Source organism: Ictalurus punctatus, chromosome 17 (genome assembly GCF_001660625.3).
Source record: "Ictalurus punctatus breed USDA103 chromosome 17, Coco_2.0, whole genome shotgun sequence".
In the NCBI taxonomy this organism is placed as follows: domain Eukaryota; kingdom Metazoa; phylum Chordata; class Actinopteri; order Siluriformes; family Ictaluridae; genus Ictalurus; species Ictalurus punctatus.
The window spans coordinates 20,036,158-20,049,129 of NC_030432.2; the positions used below are offsets into that span (position 1 = coordinate 20,036,158).

The 12,972-nt window shown below is 38.9% G+C and overlaps 1 protein-coding gene across 1 annotated transcript in view; it reads left to right on the plus strand.

The window, feature by feature from the left end:
* The first annotated feature begins 1,307 nt into the window (after positions 1-1,307).
* myo7bb (myosin VIIBb) overlaps positions 1,308-12,972 on the plus strand; it is a 35,237-nt gene continuing 23,572 nt past the window's right edge. The window contains exons 1-10 of the mRNA XM_017491267.3: positions 1,308-1,746; positions 2,548-2,649; positions 5,889-6,041; positions 7,990-8,174; positions 8,883-9,004; positions 10,415-10,557; positions 10,648-10,761; positions 11,690-11,843; positions 11,940-12,016; positions 12,262-12,381. Coding sequence (XP_017346756.2) covers positions 1,729-1,746; positions 2,548-2,649; positions 5,889-6,041; positions 7,990-8,174; positions 8,883-9,004; positions 10,415-10,557; positions 10,648-10,761; positions 11,690-11,843; positions 11,940-12,016; positions 12,262-12,381 — 1,188 coding nt within the window. The 5' untranslated portion in view covers positions 1,308-1,728. The remainder of the gene's footprint in view (positions 1,747-2,547; positions 2,650-5,888; positions 6,042-7,989; positions 8,175-8,882; positions 9,005-10,414; positions 10,558-10,647; positions 10,762-11,689; positions 11,844-11,939; positions 12,017-12,261; positions 12,382-12,972) is intronic.

The window sequence follows — 12,972 nt, forward strand, 5'->3', positions numbered from 1 at the left end:
CTTTGGTCTATCACTCTGCCCTCCTGCTCCGTTTATTATAGCGGGAGGATGTTATTCGATGAAGGAAGTCCGCCAGATGCTGTATATAAATATAACTCCGTTCAGCAGAAGCAACTGAACCTGATGAAGCCTAGAAGATGATTAACACACTGTACTGTACTGCGCTAAAGATCTACAATGTGACCCGTGCGGTAGAATTGTGGAATATTTAAGGAATAAAAGACACCTCATCATGCTGTAATGGTAAAAATAACAGCATTTCCTGAAGTGTTTTATTCCTTTTGTACCAGTATGACGCATCGTACTATATATCTGTTTAACGTCGGGGAACATCTAAACAAGTCGTTTCCTGTCCTCACTTAAGTTAAAGCAGCTGTAAACAGTCGTTCCCTCACCAACCCTCTCTTTATTCATCTCTCTGGATGTTAATAAGTCCAAAAAAAAAAAAACATAAAAAGAGTCAACTCCACAGTTACAAAGCACTGACACTGGAGACTCCTTCCATGAACGTTAACCCTCTCCTTATACATCAACATCCTCGTGAATGAGCTTCTACTATAGAAACGATGAGGTATCAGAACGAGCTTGTGAATTGTATATACACTACCATCACTGTTAAAGAGCACTGATTAAACGAACAGCTTTTCTGATGAATCCGGTTGGAGAATTTGGACGGTACAATGTGGACTAACTCGGTACGATCATTATTTCGTTGAGAGCAGAGCAGTGATATAAGAGTGTTTTATAAGAACTATAGCTATACACGTCCGTGTCTTGAGGAGGAAATGAGTGCTTCTAGATAAGAGCTATATCTTAGGGTGTGCCTTACCACGATAATGCGTTCTTATGTAAATCGTCGTCACCAGGTGCCTTCTGGTTTACTGATTTCCAGAAACCCGTCTCGTGCGCTCACTTCTCTGTATACACCATGGAGATAAATAACAAGGAAGAGAAATGCGGCGTCATCTTTGGACCTGGCCTGTTTTTTTTTTTTTAAACATGCGTTCATATCACAAGCAGGTTTTCTGATCCAGCTGCTTCTTTTATTTCATTAGTAACAAAATAAATAATGCGATATATATTCAAAGGAAAGCAGTCAAAACATGTCAATATCTCTCGAGTGAGTTTTAGGATATATATATATATATAATGTATAAATAATGTGTTATTTATAATCCTAGACTCCACGGAGTCTCCTGTATTTAAGTGCCCTCATGTTTTTGAGCTTTACGGCTTTATTGTGTCGTTTTTATGCCCTGGCCTGGTGTATTCCCCAAGTCCAAAAGGCCACCTCCTGTTCGTGATATGTCATTTTAACGCCCAGGTTTTGTCTCCTTCCTCCTGGAAGCTGCTTCAGTGCCCTTTCTTACCTGATCACGTGGTCTCCTCTCTGGATATATTATCCAATTTACAGTGACGTTGATGAACCCAGAGCTGATAAATGCTCAAAGGTAAGGTGCCATAAAGAGACCCACGTGTCCACGTCTAACGTCTACATCAACGTCTTCCTCATTCTTTAGCGAGGTGGAAAAATTCTCGGACACTTTCAGCTTCTTCTTGGATGTGGCAGCAGCTCAGGGACATCGCTGGGTAGAGGAACGGTCCTTCAAGGAGAAATAATGATCTCAGGAGCTTATTATAGCTAGGTTAATACATAAGTGTTCAATGTTCGGTGTTTAACCCGCGTGGTTTAGTTTGTGTGAATCCTGTGTCCAGAGAGACGTCTCAATGGTGGTGCTGAACAAGGTACATATTAAAGTTTTGTCATTTTAACATCGTATAAATCACTATTTAATCACATTTATTAAGAATTATGTGCCATGATTATTTTTGAACAAAATCAATAAATGTTCAAGTCCAGGTGGAACTTGTCCACAGAAACAAAACGAAACAAAACAAAACAAAAAAACTTAATTTGTCAGTGAGAATGTAAACATACAACAAAAAAAGTGAATATAATTATTTCAGGTTCACTTACCTATCACCAAACACATAATTAACCGGATTCTTAGGAAATAAACTTTGTGGTTAAATTCCTTCTGCGACACAAACTGAGTTATGAACGTTTTTGTTTTTGTTTTGATATTGTGTCATTTTGTATGACAATATTTGGCAATTTATTTTGTATGAAATTTAATTTAGTCATCTACAAAAATGTTTTGTAAACGAAACGCCCATTCCGTAGCTCTTAGAGTCTACAAAGTAGTCCATTATGCATTTGGTGCCATGTTTAGTACTGTACTCTCAAATTTGTGGCATAAGATCAGAAATATATATATTTATATATATTCCCCTTTTTAAAAAATTGACAATCTTGTCAATTCAGAGCTCAAAATAAAACAAAGGTTATTTTTTTTTTTTTTTAACAAGACGGTTTTTTAAATTTATTTATTTTAGTTTAGTTTGTAATATGTATTTTAGTTTCATTTGTTAACTAGGTTTGTTGTTGTTATTAAAGTGATTTGATTTTGGCATGAATTTATTTCATGTGTGAAGATGAAAATGTCTGTGTTACGCACGGTGCCCAAACGTAGTGCTTGTCTTTAGGGTGATTATGTCTGGGTGGACTCCTGGATCGGGGTCCCTATCGGGGCTCGGGTTAAGGTGTTGGACGGCAAGCAGGTGCATCTGCTGGATGATGAGGGAAAGGTAAGGATGTGTGGAAACTTTAATAATCTTTCGATTTACTCTGGAATTGACACTTTCCATGTTCTATACAATACACATCACACTACACTATCAGAGGCTTGTACATGCAGTAGATCAAAGCACTTGTCCGAGTAATAATCTCAAAGTTTCATCACTTATCAGTTCTCAGGTTGCAAAAGATCTTTCTTGACGTTCAGTGGCTTGGGTTTATTTTTAACACTAGACCTTTAAATCAATGTTCATTGATTTCTGTTGTTTACCCGGGCGGGGCATATGCGCCCCAGAGATCGCTCGACTGGATGAGTCATCAAAATTTTGTCCACCATTTTCTCTGAAACAATAAGCTCTCAAATGAAAATAAGTACATCTACAAAACACATTTTTGTCCTTTTTTAAAAAAAAATAAATGTACGTTAGCGTAATTGAGTCCACAGCTTTAAGGAACACACAAACAAAACGCCCTAAAGCACCAAGTGTATGTTTTCACTGACACTTTAAAGTCCTCCTCCTCTCAAAAACGATTATAGATGCTTATTTGCTCTCAAACTGTGAATCGTTTTGTTTTAAACACATCATTAAGTCACATTTCCTTTCTAAAACATAACGGTTTTCACAAAATATACTCGGTAGTGAAGAAATAGTCATTGCTACAGAGCTTTAGCTACAGAACCTGCATGCTAAGTCAGCTAGATAACTGACTTATCTAAATTGCTGAGAAACTGGTGATGTAAATTCAGACTCTGATACTGAAATCTCAGCGTTTGACTGAAGCAAGCTAATTTACCCGGAGTTATCTACAGTAGCAATGTGCTAGCCAGGTGGAGCTATGCTAGCAGCAAGCAGTGTCAGTGATTACAAAATTCCATAACTGATCTTTCTGTCGTCAGTTATCTAATGTCTCAAATTGAACACTCTAACTTTGCATTCAAAAGTATTTACTAATCTAGAAAATCCAGAAGACTGGTACACAAAACTGAGCTTTAGGTAGGTTTGAAGGCGAAAGTTTTGAAAAATTCAAACACTGACTGCAAGAGGAAAACCCGGTTAGAGTTCAATACCTGTCTAGAAAGTACATAAATATGTGACTCGAGACACAAATCTAGTGTTTTTTGCGGCGGTAGATGGATGGAGAGATTCCTGTTGTTGAATCCTATGCCAGTTCAGCACATGCGTTCTTCATTTAAATGCCGATTGATTGAATACGACTCCAAGTAACATTTCAAAATACAAAATATACACTCACCGCCCACTTTAATATTAACCCCTGTACACCTGCTCGTTTATGCAGATATCTAATCAGCCAATCATATTACAGCAGCACAATGCATAAACTCATGCAGATACAGGTCAAGAGCTTAAAGAGTTAAAGTTCACATCAAACATCAGAAATGAGAAAAAGTCTGATCTCTGTGACTTCCTGTTCTGGGCTGACAGGAGTAGAACCCGATGTGGTCTTCTGCTGTTGTAGCTCATCCCCTCAAGGTTTGATGTGTTGTGTGTTCTGAGATGCTTTTCTACTCACCGCGGCTGTAAAGTGTGCTTTATTTGAGTTACTGTAGACTTCCTGTCAGCTCAGACTTCTTCTTCATTCTGATGTTTGATGTCAACAGTAACTGAAGCTCTTGACCTGCATCTGCATGATTTTATGCAGCGAGACCGGAGCGAGACCATTTCATTCAGACGGTTGTTTTGGTTTTGCTATGTCACAGCCTTCCCCACTCTCGCTTAATGAGTTAGCTATTAATAATAGATTTCTGTTAATTTGAGAATGTTGCCATGGTTACCGTGGACGTTTTTTTTTCCCCCTTCAACAAATCCACTTGCTGTGTTTCCTTACCTGAGGTAAGAGAGAATCAGATCTTCAGGTGGACTGTGGAACTGGGTATTCTGTTGGAAAGGTGTATTCTGTAATACTATAATATGTATTTATTTATGTATTTTGTGATCAGGCTCCAATATAAAGGGTGTAGCTGTGTGTTCTCTTAAAGGATTTATTACTAATGCATCACTTCCTTGTGTATTCTGTATCGAGTGTTTATTATATGGAGTATTACATGGCTGTTCGATACTTTTGGACCCGTATACTTGATATGCATTATATATTTTGCTTGTAGGAGGTGTGTGTGTGTGTGTGTGTCTTATACACTAGATGTTTGATATATACTTTATTTGGCCTGTTTTTGCTTTGCTGTACTTGGCTGTTTTGTTGTGTCAGGAGCCGTATATCCAGCAACGGGGAGGTGATATGCCATGCTGCGTGTGTTGTGTGTATTAATAGCGGTATTGTGGGTTCTGGAGAATGGTTATACAGTGTGTTTTATTGTTTGAAAGGTAGTGGATTCTGTACAAGGGCTCTGATGTATACTATTATATACATCAGTGTTTTCTGTAATAAACGTTTGATACGCTGTGCATTTAATATACAGTATATTTGCCTCATTTGTTCTTCTGTCAGCTTTAAGTAAGACTCTGAGATAAAACACTCAGCGTCATGGTGTTATATTAAAATAGTCAACGATGGGGTGGTGTGATGATGTTACCAAGCCAGAGTTGGTTATTTTCCTAAGACAGCACACCCTGAAGCGTTTTATTCCCGTTACACTACAGAAATGTACCCAAAATAACAGTTTTTTATTTATTAACGAAAATACAAATCTGTTTATGGTTATATTTAATGGTGAGACTCTCACTTACGTCGTAGCAGCTATAAACAGTCGTTCCCTCTCTCTATTGAAGTGAAAAAGCAGCTTGTCATGTTACAGAGAAACCACAAAGTGTAAACTTTTCTCTCCTGAAGATGTCGGAGAATTTAAATGAGCCGTTGAAACAATAGAAACAATAACGTCATCTGGATGTACACTGTTTTCTGTCTGGGGTTTTTTATTTTATTTGTAAGAACGCATTGATATGGGGACAGTGATGGCTTAGCGGTTAAGGCTCTGGGTTACTGAGCAGAAGGTTGGTGGTTCAAACCGCAGCACTGCCAAGCTGCCACTGTTGGGCCCTTGATTGAGGCCCTTAACTCTGTCTACTCCAGGGGTGCTGTATCATGGCTGACCCCAACTTTCTGACATGCTGGGGTATGCAAAGAAAAGAATTTCACTCTGCTGTAATGTATACATGATCAATAAAGACTCATTATATATACTGTATTTGGCTGCGTTTGTTATGTATACTGTAGTAGCTGTATGTTCTATTTGCTCTGTGTAATAATAATAGGCTGTTTTTGCTGTGCTCAGGAGCGGTGCATGTCGGAGAGCGAGCAGGCGTCTCTCAGACTCATGCACCCCACGTCGGTGGAGGGAGTGGACGATATGATCAAACTGGGTGATCTGACCGAGGCTGGCGTGCTCAGGAACTTGCTGATCCGACACAAGCAGGACATCATCTACGTAAGCACGCTCATTCTTTAATCTTCTTCACCTAAACAAAACCTCAGCCATGCCCGTAGCTTTCTGTTTTGGTCATCGCAGCCAGTTTGGTGGATTGGATCAATCTGGATGAGAAGCCAGGCTAGTGTGTGGTTTTGTTGATATCCGGGTCAATATGTGGTCATTTGGTGGACACGGGGTTTGAGAAAACGCTGTAATAGGAAATTAACCCGCAACACTGCAGCAATTTTCCGAGAATTTAAATTGTTCTTAAGAAAAATGATGTTATGTTCTATTTAAAAGTTCGTTTCTGTTCTGTCTTACTCCATAGCAGCCCTAAACAGTTGTTCCCTAAACCTCGTCTGTCCTGAGGATGTCAGAAAACGTAAAGTTACAGCTTTACCTCTGACTGTGACAAAGCGCCGACACTGGAGACTCCTTCTGTAAACATTACGTAAATAAAATAAATACTCCTTACAGAAAGCGTCACCTTTATCAGCGGTTACTCATGGGTTTTTAATCTGAATGTTATTAGACTTAGATTGCGACGTACTAGTCCGTGTGAACGAGCTGTTACTATAGAAACAGTAACGCATTAGAATGAGCACATTAATAGAAACCTGTGATTTGCAGCTGCACTACTGTCAGAGCTGCTGTTATAGAAAAATAATCATCTCCTGACCAATCAGAATCCAGGATTCAGCAGCACTGTGGTGTAAGAACAGAACTTTGACCCTCATCAGCTTACCTCTGTGATTAAATTGTATACCACATTATTATCATCATTAAACTCTGGTACAAGTGTTCAGAGGAAAGACAGCAGGTGTGGTGGAACAGCAGGGTGGGGGATGAACACTGAATCATCCCCGGCCTCTGCCCTATATATATATCTCGTTTTATATCCAGGGAGTTCACGGTGTGTTGATCAGTTTTGCTTCTACTTTACTGAACAGAAACTAGTTGCTTGTTTGAAGCAGTGTATAGCAGTATAGCAGGAAATGTAGGATGGGCAGGGTTCGCTTAAACTGCTTTCATTCAGCTTTTCTGTAAGTGTAAGCCTGAAAATCTGGAGAACAGACCGTTTTACTTTTGCTTAAACAAATTACTCAGTGTGAAGAAAGTGAATCCACCACTAAAGCTCATCTTCAGTTATAGGCCTGAGCATTTAATACTGATCCTAATTCAGTTAATCCTAATCTCACTCAGTGCTGGCACCTGAAAAATCAATCCAGCCTGGCTGCAAAAATCAGTGCCTGAAACATCCGTAAATATCCCAGAGTAATGCAGCAACTATTCCAACTTGTATTCCAGTTTGATAGTAATATAATAAGGCTGATAGTATTCCAATTTTATTCAGAGGCTGATAGTATTCTGATTTTATTCTGATTGTATTCCGAGGCTGATAGTATTCTGATTTTATTCCGAGGCTGATAGTATTCCGATTTTATTCCGAGGCTGATAGTATTCTGATTTTATTCTGATTGTATTCCGAGGCTGATAGTATTCTGATTGTATTCCGAGGCTGATAGTATTCTGATTTTATTCCGAGGCTGATAGTATTCTGATTTTATTCCGAGGCTGATAGTATTCTGATTTTATTCTGAGGCTGATAGTATTCCAATTGTATTCCGAGGCTGATAGTATTTTGATTTTATTCTGCGGCTGATAGTATTTTGATTTTATTCCGATTGTATTCCGAGGCTGATAGTATTCTGATTGTATTCCGAGGCTGATAGTATTCTGATTTAATTCCGATTATATTCCGAGGCCGATAGTAATCTGATTTTATTCCGAGGCTGATGATATTCTGCTTTTATTCTCATTGTATTCTGTGACTGACCGTATTTGGGTTTAATTCCAGTTGTATTCTGAAGCTGATGGTTTTCTATTTAATTTTACGCAAGGCTTCAGTTATTTCGTGACTTAATTCATTGACCTCTGTCCTGTTTCTGTTTCTCTTTATAATCAGACGTACATCGGCTCTGTGCTGGTGGCCGTGAACCCGTACCAGCTGCTGCCCATCTACACTGCGGATCAGGTGCGTCTGTACCACGGGCGTCATCTAGGCGAACTGCCCCCCCACGTCTTCGCCATCGCAGACTGCTGCTATTACAACATGCAACGAAACCAGTGTAACCAGTGCTGCATCATCAGGTGAGCAGGAGAACGCTCATCCCTGTGAATCAAGTCTGCTTTCGTTTATGCCTCCTGTAGTTAAAAGAGTAAAGCATCATAATAAAAAAAACTCATAAAAACCATGAAGCAGGTGGTTGTGTGTGAGGGTGACAGGTTTTACAGTACCAGTCCTTGTAGTTTATCGCTGTCAGCATTTAGGTCAGTGCACTGAGTACCTTTAGGCCATGCCTCTTAAAGTATGAAGGCGGAGTTATGGAAAACAGGACATTATGCTCATATGCTTCGTCCAAAATTGTGGTATATCAGACAGGTTTTTGTTTTCAGTGCAATATATTGACAATTACTGATATAAATACATCATTTGAATACTTTTATATATATTCTGATTCTGTTAACTACACTTATAATTAGTTTTATTATACGTATTGTTTGTTTTTCCCAAGTAAAAGTTCAACAGGCTTTTTTTTTAATCTCTCAGTATTAAATGATTACCTTACAAATTATTGTGAAGTTTATTTTTTTAATAGCAAATATCTAGATATTGCTTTCTAATGATTTCTAATAAAAGATTCATTAAATTTATTGCTTTGGTTTTTGGGGGTTTTTTGCCCAAGTGTTTTTTTTTTTACCCGGGTATATTCACAGAATTTCACACACTGGTTCAGATCTTACAGATACCATGGTTTTTTCCCCTTGAGCTATTCCTTTACTGTGTTTGTGCACTAGTGGGGAGTCGGGAGCAGGAAAGACGGAAAGTACGAAGCTGATCCTGCAGTTTCTGGCAGCGGTGAGCGGTCAGCACTCGTGGATCGAGCAGCAGATTCTGCAGGCAAACCCTGTGCTGGAAGGTGAAGTGTCCATTACTTCCTTGTTTACAGCGCTGTGTGACCCAGGGGTTGGAAAATTAACGGCATGAACATAATGAATTTTACAGTAATTCTCTTTCTGAAACCATTTCGGCTTCAGTGGGAAGAGTTTTTCGCTGTACTCTAGCACTATAAAGACTTCCTCAGATTGTCCCTAGGTTCCGTGTAGAACCCAACAGCAAAATATTTCCTTTTCAGTAGGAGTGTTAGTTGGAAATTTGCATTGTATTATAAACTAGTCTAAAAAATATCACAGTTTCACTGCAACATTATCAATCATCCAGTCATAACACACAAGCCAGTAGTGAAAATGAAAGGAAATATCCATCTATCCACCGTCTATACATTATATACCGCTTATCCTACACGGGGTCGTAGGGAGCCTGGAGCCTATCCCGGGGGACTCGGGGCACAAGGTGGGGGACACCCTGGACGGGGTGCCAACCCATCTCAGAGCACAATCACACATACACACACTCGCACACAATTTGGAAACACCAATCAGCCTACAGCGCATGTCTTTGGACCGGGGAGGAAACCCCCGAAGCACAGGGAGAACATGCACACACAAACTCCATGTACACACGGGGTCGGAGGAGGGAGTCAAACCCCCAACCCTGGAGGTGTGAGGCAAATGTGCTAACATGCAATGAAAAATAAATGAGTAAATATATACAGTATATAAATATAAAGTATTCCTGCCCCACCCCCAGTGTTCCCGGGGTAGGTTCTAGATTCATTACGGCCCTGACCAGGAAGTGAGTGAGTAATGAAATGTGATTTTAAATGGGTTTCATTTCATTCTGAGAATATAAATATTATTAAAAATATTATAAAATTGAAAAGATAAGGCTTAAAAATCCTTCTGTGGATGTGGGCTTGCTTTCTTAGAAAGATATTTTTGAGAACTACTTTTCCCTAAAAGTGTACAGTGCTGCTTAGCCAAAACTAGAACATTGTTAGGTTTAGTTGTGCTCAGAAGCGTCGTGTTCTGGATAGCTGTTGTTCATGATAAAATTAGGAATGTGCTAGGAGCAACAACAGAGGTAGCGATGTAATGTAACATAGCAGATTAAACACAGCCAAAATGTGCTGTAGTGTGATTGAGTTGCAGCAGAACACAAAAGGTGTGAGAACCGCTGGAGTAAGGAACTTGATCAGGTCAAAAATAAATAAATAAATGAATGGGTAGAGAGTAATAAACAAAAACGCAGATTAATCAGTATATTAAACAAAATGAAACTAACTGTAACGCCGCAACAACACGACTTCTCTGAAAAGTTTCCTGTAGGAAGCTAACATCTTTACCCAGCCTTTAACGAATGTAAATGAGTTACGTACATTTAACGTCAATCACGAATGACCTTCTCGTCTCTGTGGTGACTTTCACAGCTTTTGGAAACGCCAAAACTACGCGTAACGACAACTCGAGCCGCTTCGGGAAGTACATCGAGATCATCTTTAATACGGACGGTGTGATTGAAGGAGCTCAGATGGAGCAGTACCTGCTGGAGAAATCTCGCGTCTGCCATCAGGTGAGCACCTGTGCAAAAATTCATACACTTTTGAACATGAATTAAAATCTGCTTGACTCAATTTTTCCTCTGTATATTTTTTTCCCAAAGGCCCCAATGGAGAGGAACTATCACATTTTCTACTGCCTTCTGTCAGGGATGCCCAAAGAGCATAAAAAAGTCCTTTCTCTCGGCGATGCGGCACAGTTCAACTATCTCACTGAGGTTTGACCTACTACAAATCATTTCATGCCGAATGGAGTCAGTCAGTGAAGTCATGCTTAGTGTCTGTAGCTATGATGCTAATGAAGCTAAAAACCAATCGGAGCTCTACCAGTTTAGCATGCCCGAAGCCCCTGATCAGCTAGAAGTACTGTAAGGCGTTGTATAAATAAACTAACATTAGCTAGCTAACACGCACCAAAAAATACTGATTTTAAAATGACCCTACTTTATTCAAATGATGTGACAAATTTTTAATGAAATGCAACACAATTTATTTTAACTAACAAACTTACCTCACGAACACAAGCATACCAACCAAACTGCTAGGTTTTAGTTAAATCTAGTCAGCTAGCTAAGATTACCCAAGTTAAGCAAAATGCTATTGTTATTAACTGTTATTTCACTAATTGTATGTAAAGTGTGAAGAGTTATGATTACAGCAGAGCTTTTATGAAAGACCTGTAAGAAATCTCACCGACAAGCCTTGTTAAAGCTTTTTAAAAAAGTGTGTTTTTTTTTTTATGTTAATAGAAACATTGTTTCAGAGACTTTATAGGAACGATTTTAGCTTATATAGCTAGCTAGCTGATGGTTAATTAAAAAATGTAGTATAAAAGTATATGTCGCTACGTGGCTGCAGTATGAACAAGATATTGTTGATATTTATTGTGTTGTTGATATTAAGTATAAATAGCTATCTAGCTTGTACTTAGCCAGCTACTATGACTCCATAATAGAATTCGAATAATATTTTTTCTAGCCTCGTAGGTCGTAACTACAAGAACCATTAAACTAAAACTAAACTAACTTTATTCAAGTTAAATAGTAAATTGTCTGCGTTTTATTTTTTTGTTCAACTGATCACTTTGTTCTTCCAAAAATGTTCTGAGAAATCGTCTTTTTTTTTTTTTTTTTTTGATCATCTCAGGGAAGCTGCATCGCATGCGATGGACGGGACGATGCGGAGGACTTCAGCCGCATCCGTACGGCCCTCAAAGTCCTCACCTTCTCCGACAAGGAATGCTGGGATATATTTAAATTACTGGCGGCCATTCTCCACCTGGGCAACGTCAGATTTGAAGGTGAGTCACGGCGCTGTTTTGAGACGTTTTATCAATTTATCTGTGGTTTAAAATGGCGGCGTGTTTAACGTTGTGGTGTTTTTGCTTCTCTTGTAGGCAGCACATTGAATAACATGGACTCGTGTGAAGTTTTATCATCGGACCACTTCACCGTCGCTGCCAATCTGCTAGAGGTAACACACGGGATTCATCTTGACCTTTACTTCACAGATACTGCCACTAAAACATGCTTTCAGATGTAATTTTTTTTTTTTTTTTTTTTAATGTAAATACAATGTGAATGTTACATACCATAATATTTTTTTATTTGTTTTGGATTTTTTTTTTGTTCACGGTTTATTTCTTCACAACTTTCTTAATGGAAACTCTTTCACACCAATACAGTATACAATCTTCATCTTCATCTTCTCCTCTCCAGGTTACTAAAGCACATCTGGAAGTGAGTTTGACCTCTCGCACTTTTATGACCAAACAAGAGCAAGTGACGAAACCTCTAAGTTCAGAACAGGCTCTGGACTGCAGGGACGTTCTGGCCAAGGTGATCACTTTAACCCGTTCATTTACACCACAGTACTGCCGAATTCTGGATTCTGATTGGTCAGAAAGGGTTCATAAATTTTCTGTAACAGTGGCTCTGACAAGCTATTATCATTTCTATAGTAACAGCACATTAGCCGGAACTTGCACAACAGATTCTCCACATAAACACTGATATGGTAACCTTTTCTTGAAGTTTTTCTTGAAAGCTGTAACTTTAAGCTTTCCGACATCTTCGGGACAGATGTTTTAGGTCTTATTATTGAAGAGAGAGAAAAATGAGACTCTGCTGGGGGTCACCTGCCTCTTTCATTCTTTCCAGGTTGACTCTGTTCAAAACTTTTCCTTGCACTAGCATGTTGCTAATTCATTTATTAGCCATTTTATTGTATTCTCATTTTTACCTAGTAACGTAGGGGTGTGACATTCAGAACTAGCTGCTACATTGCTATTTTCACATCTAAACTTTTGGACTAAATGTATACTAAACAGTATTTTTATGACTTCCAGCAAGGACTTAAAGGTCCTGTGGCTTTTTCTTATAACTCAGCGTTGTGGGGGTTTGCTGTTTTTGTTTAAACCCATTTCAATG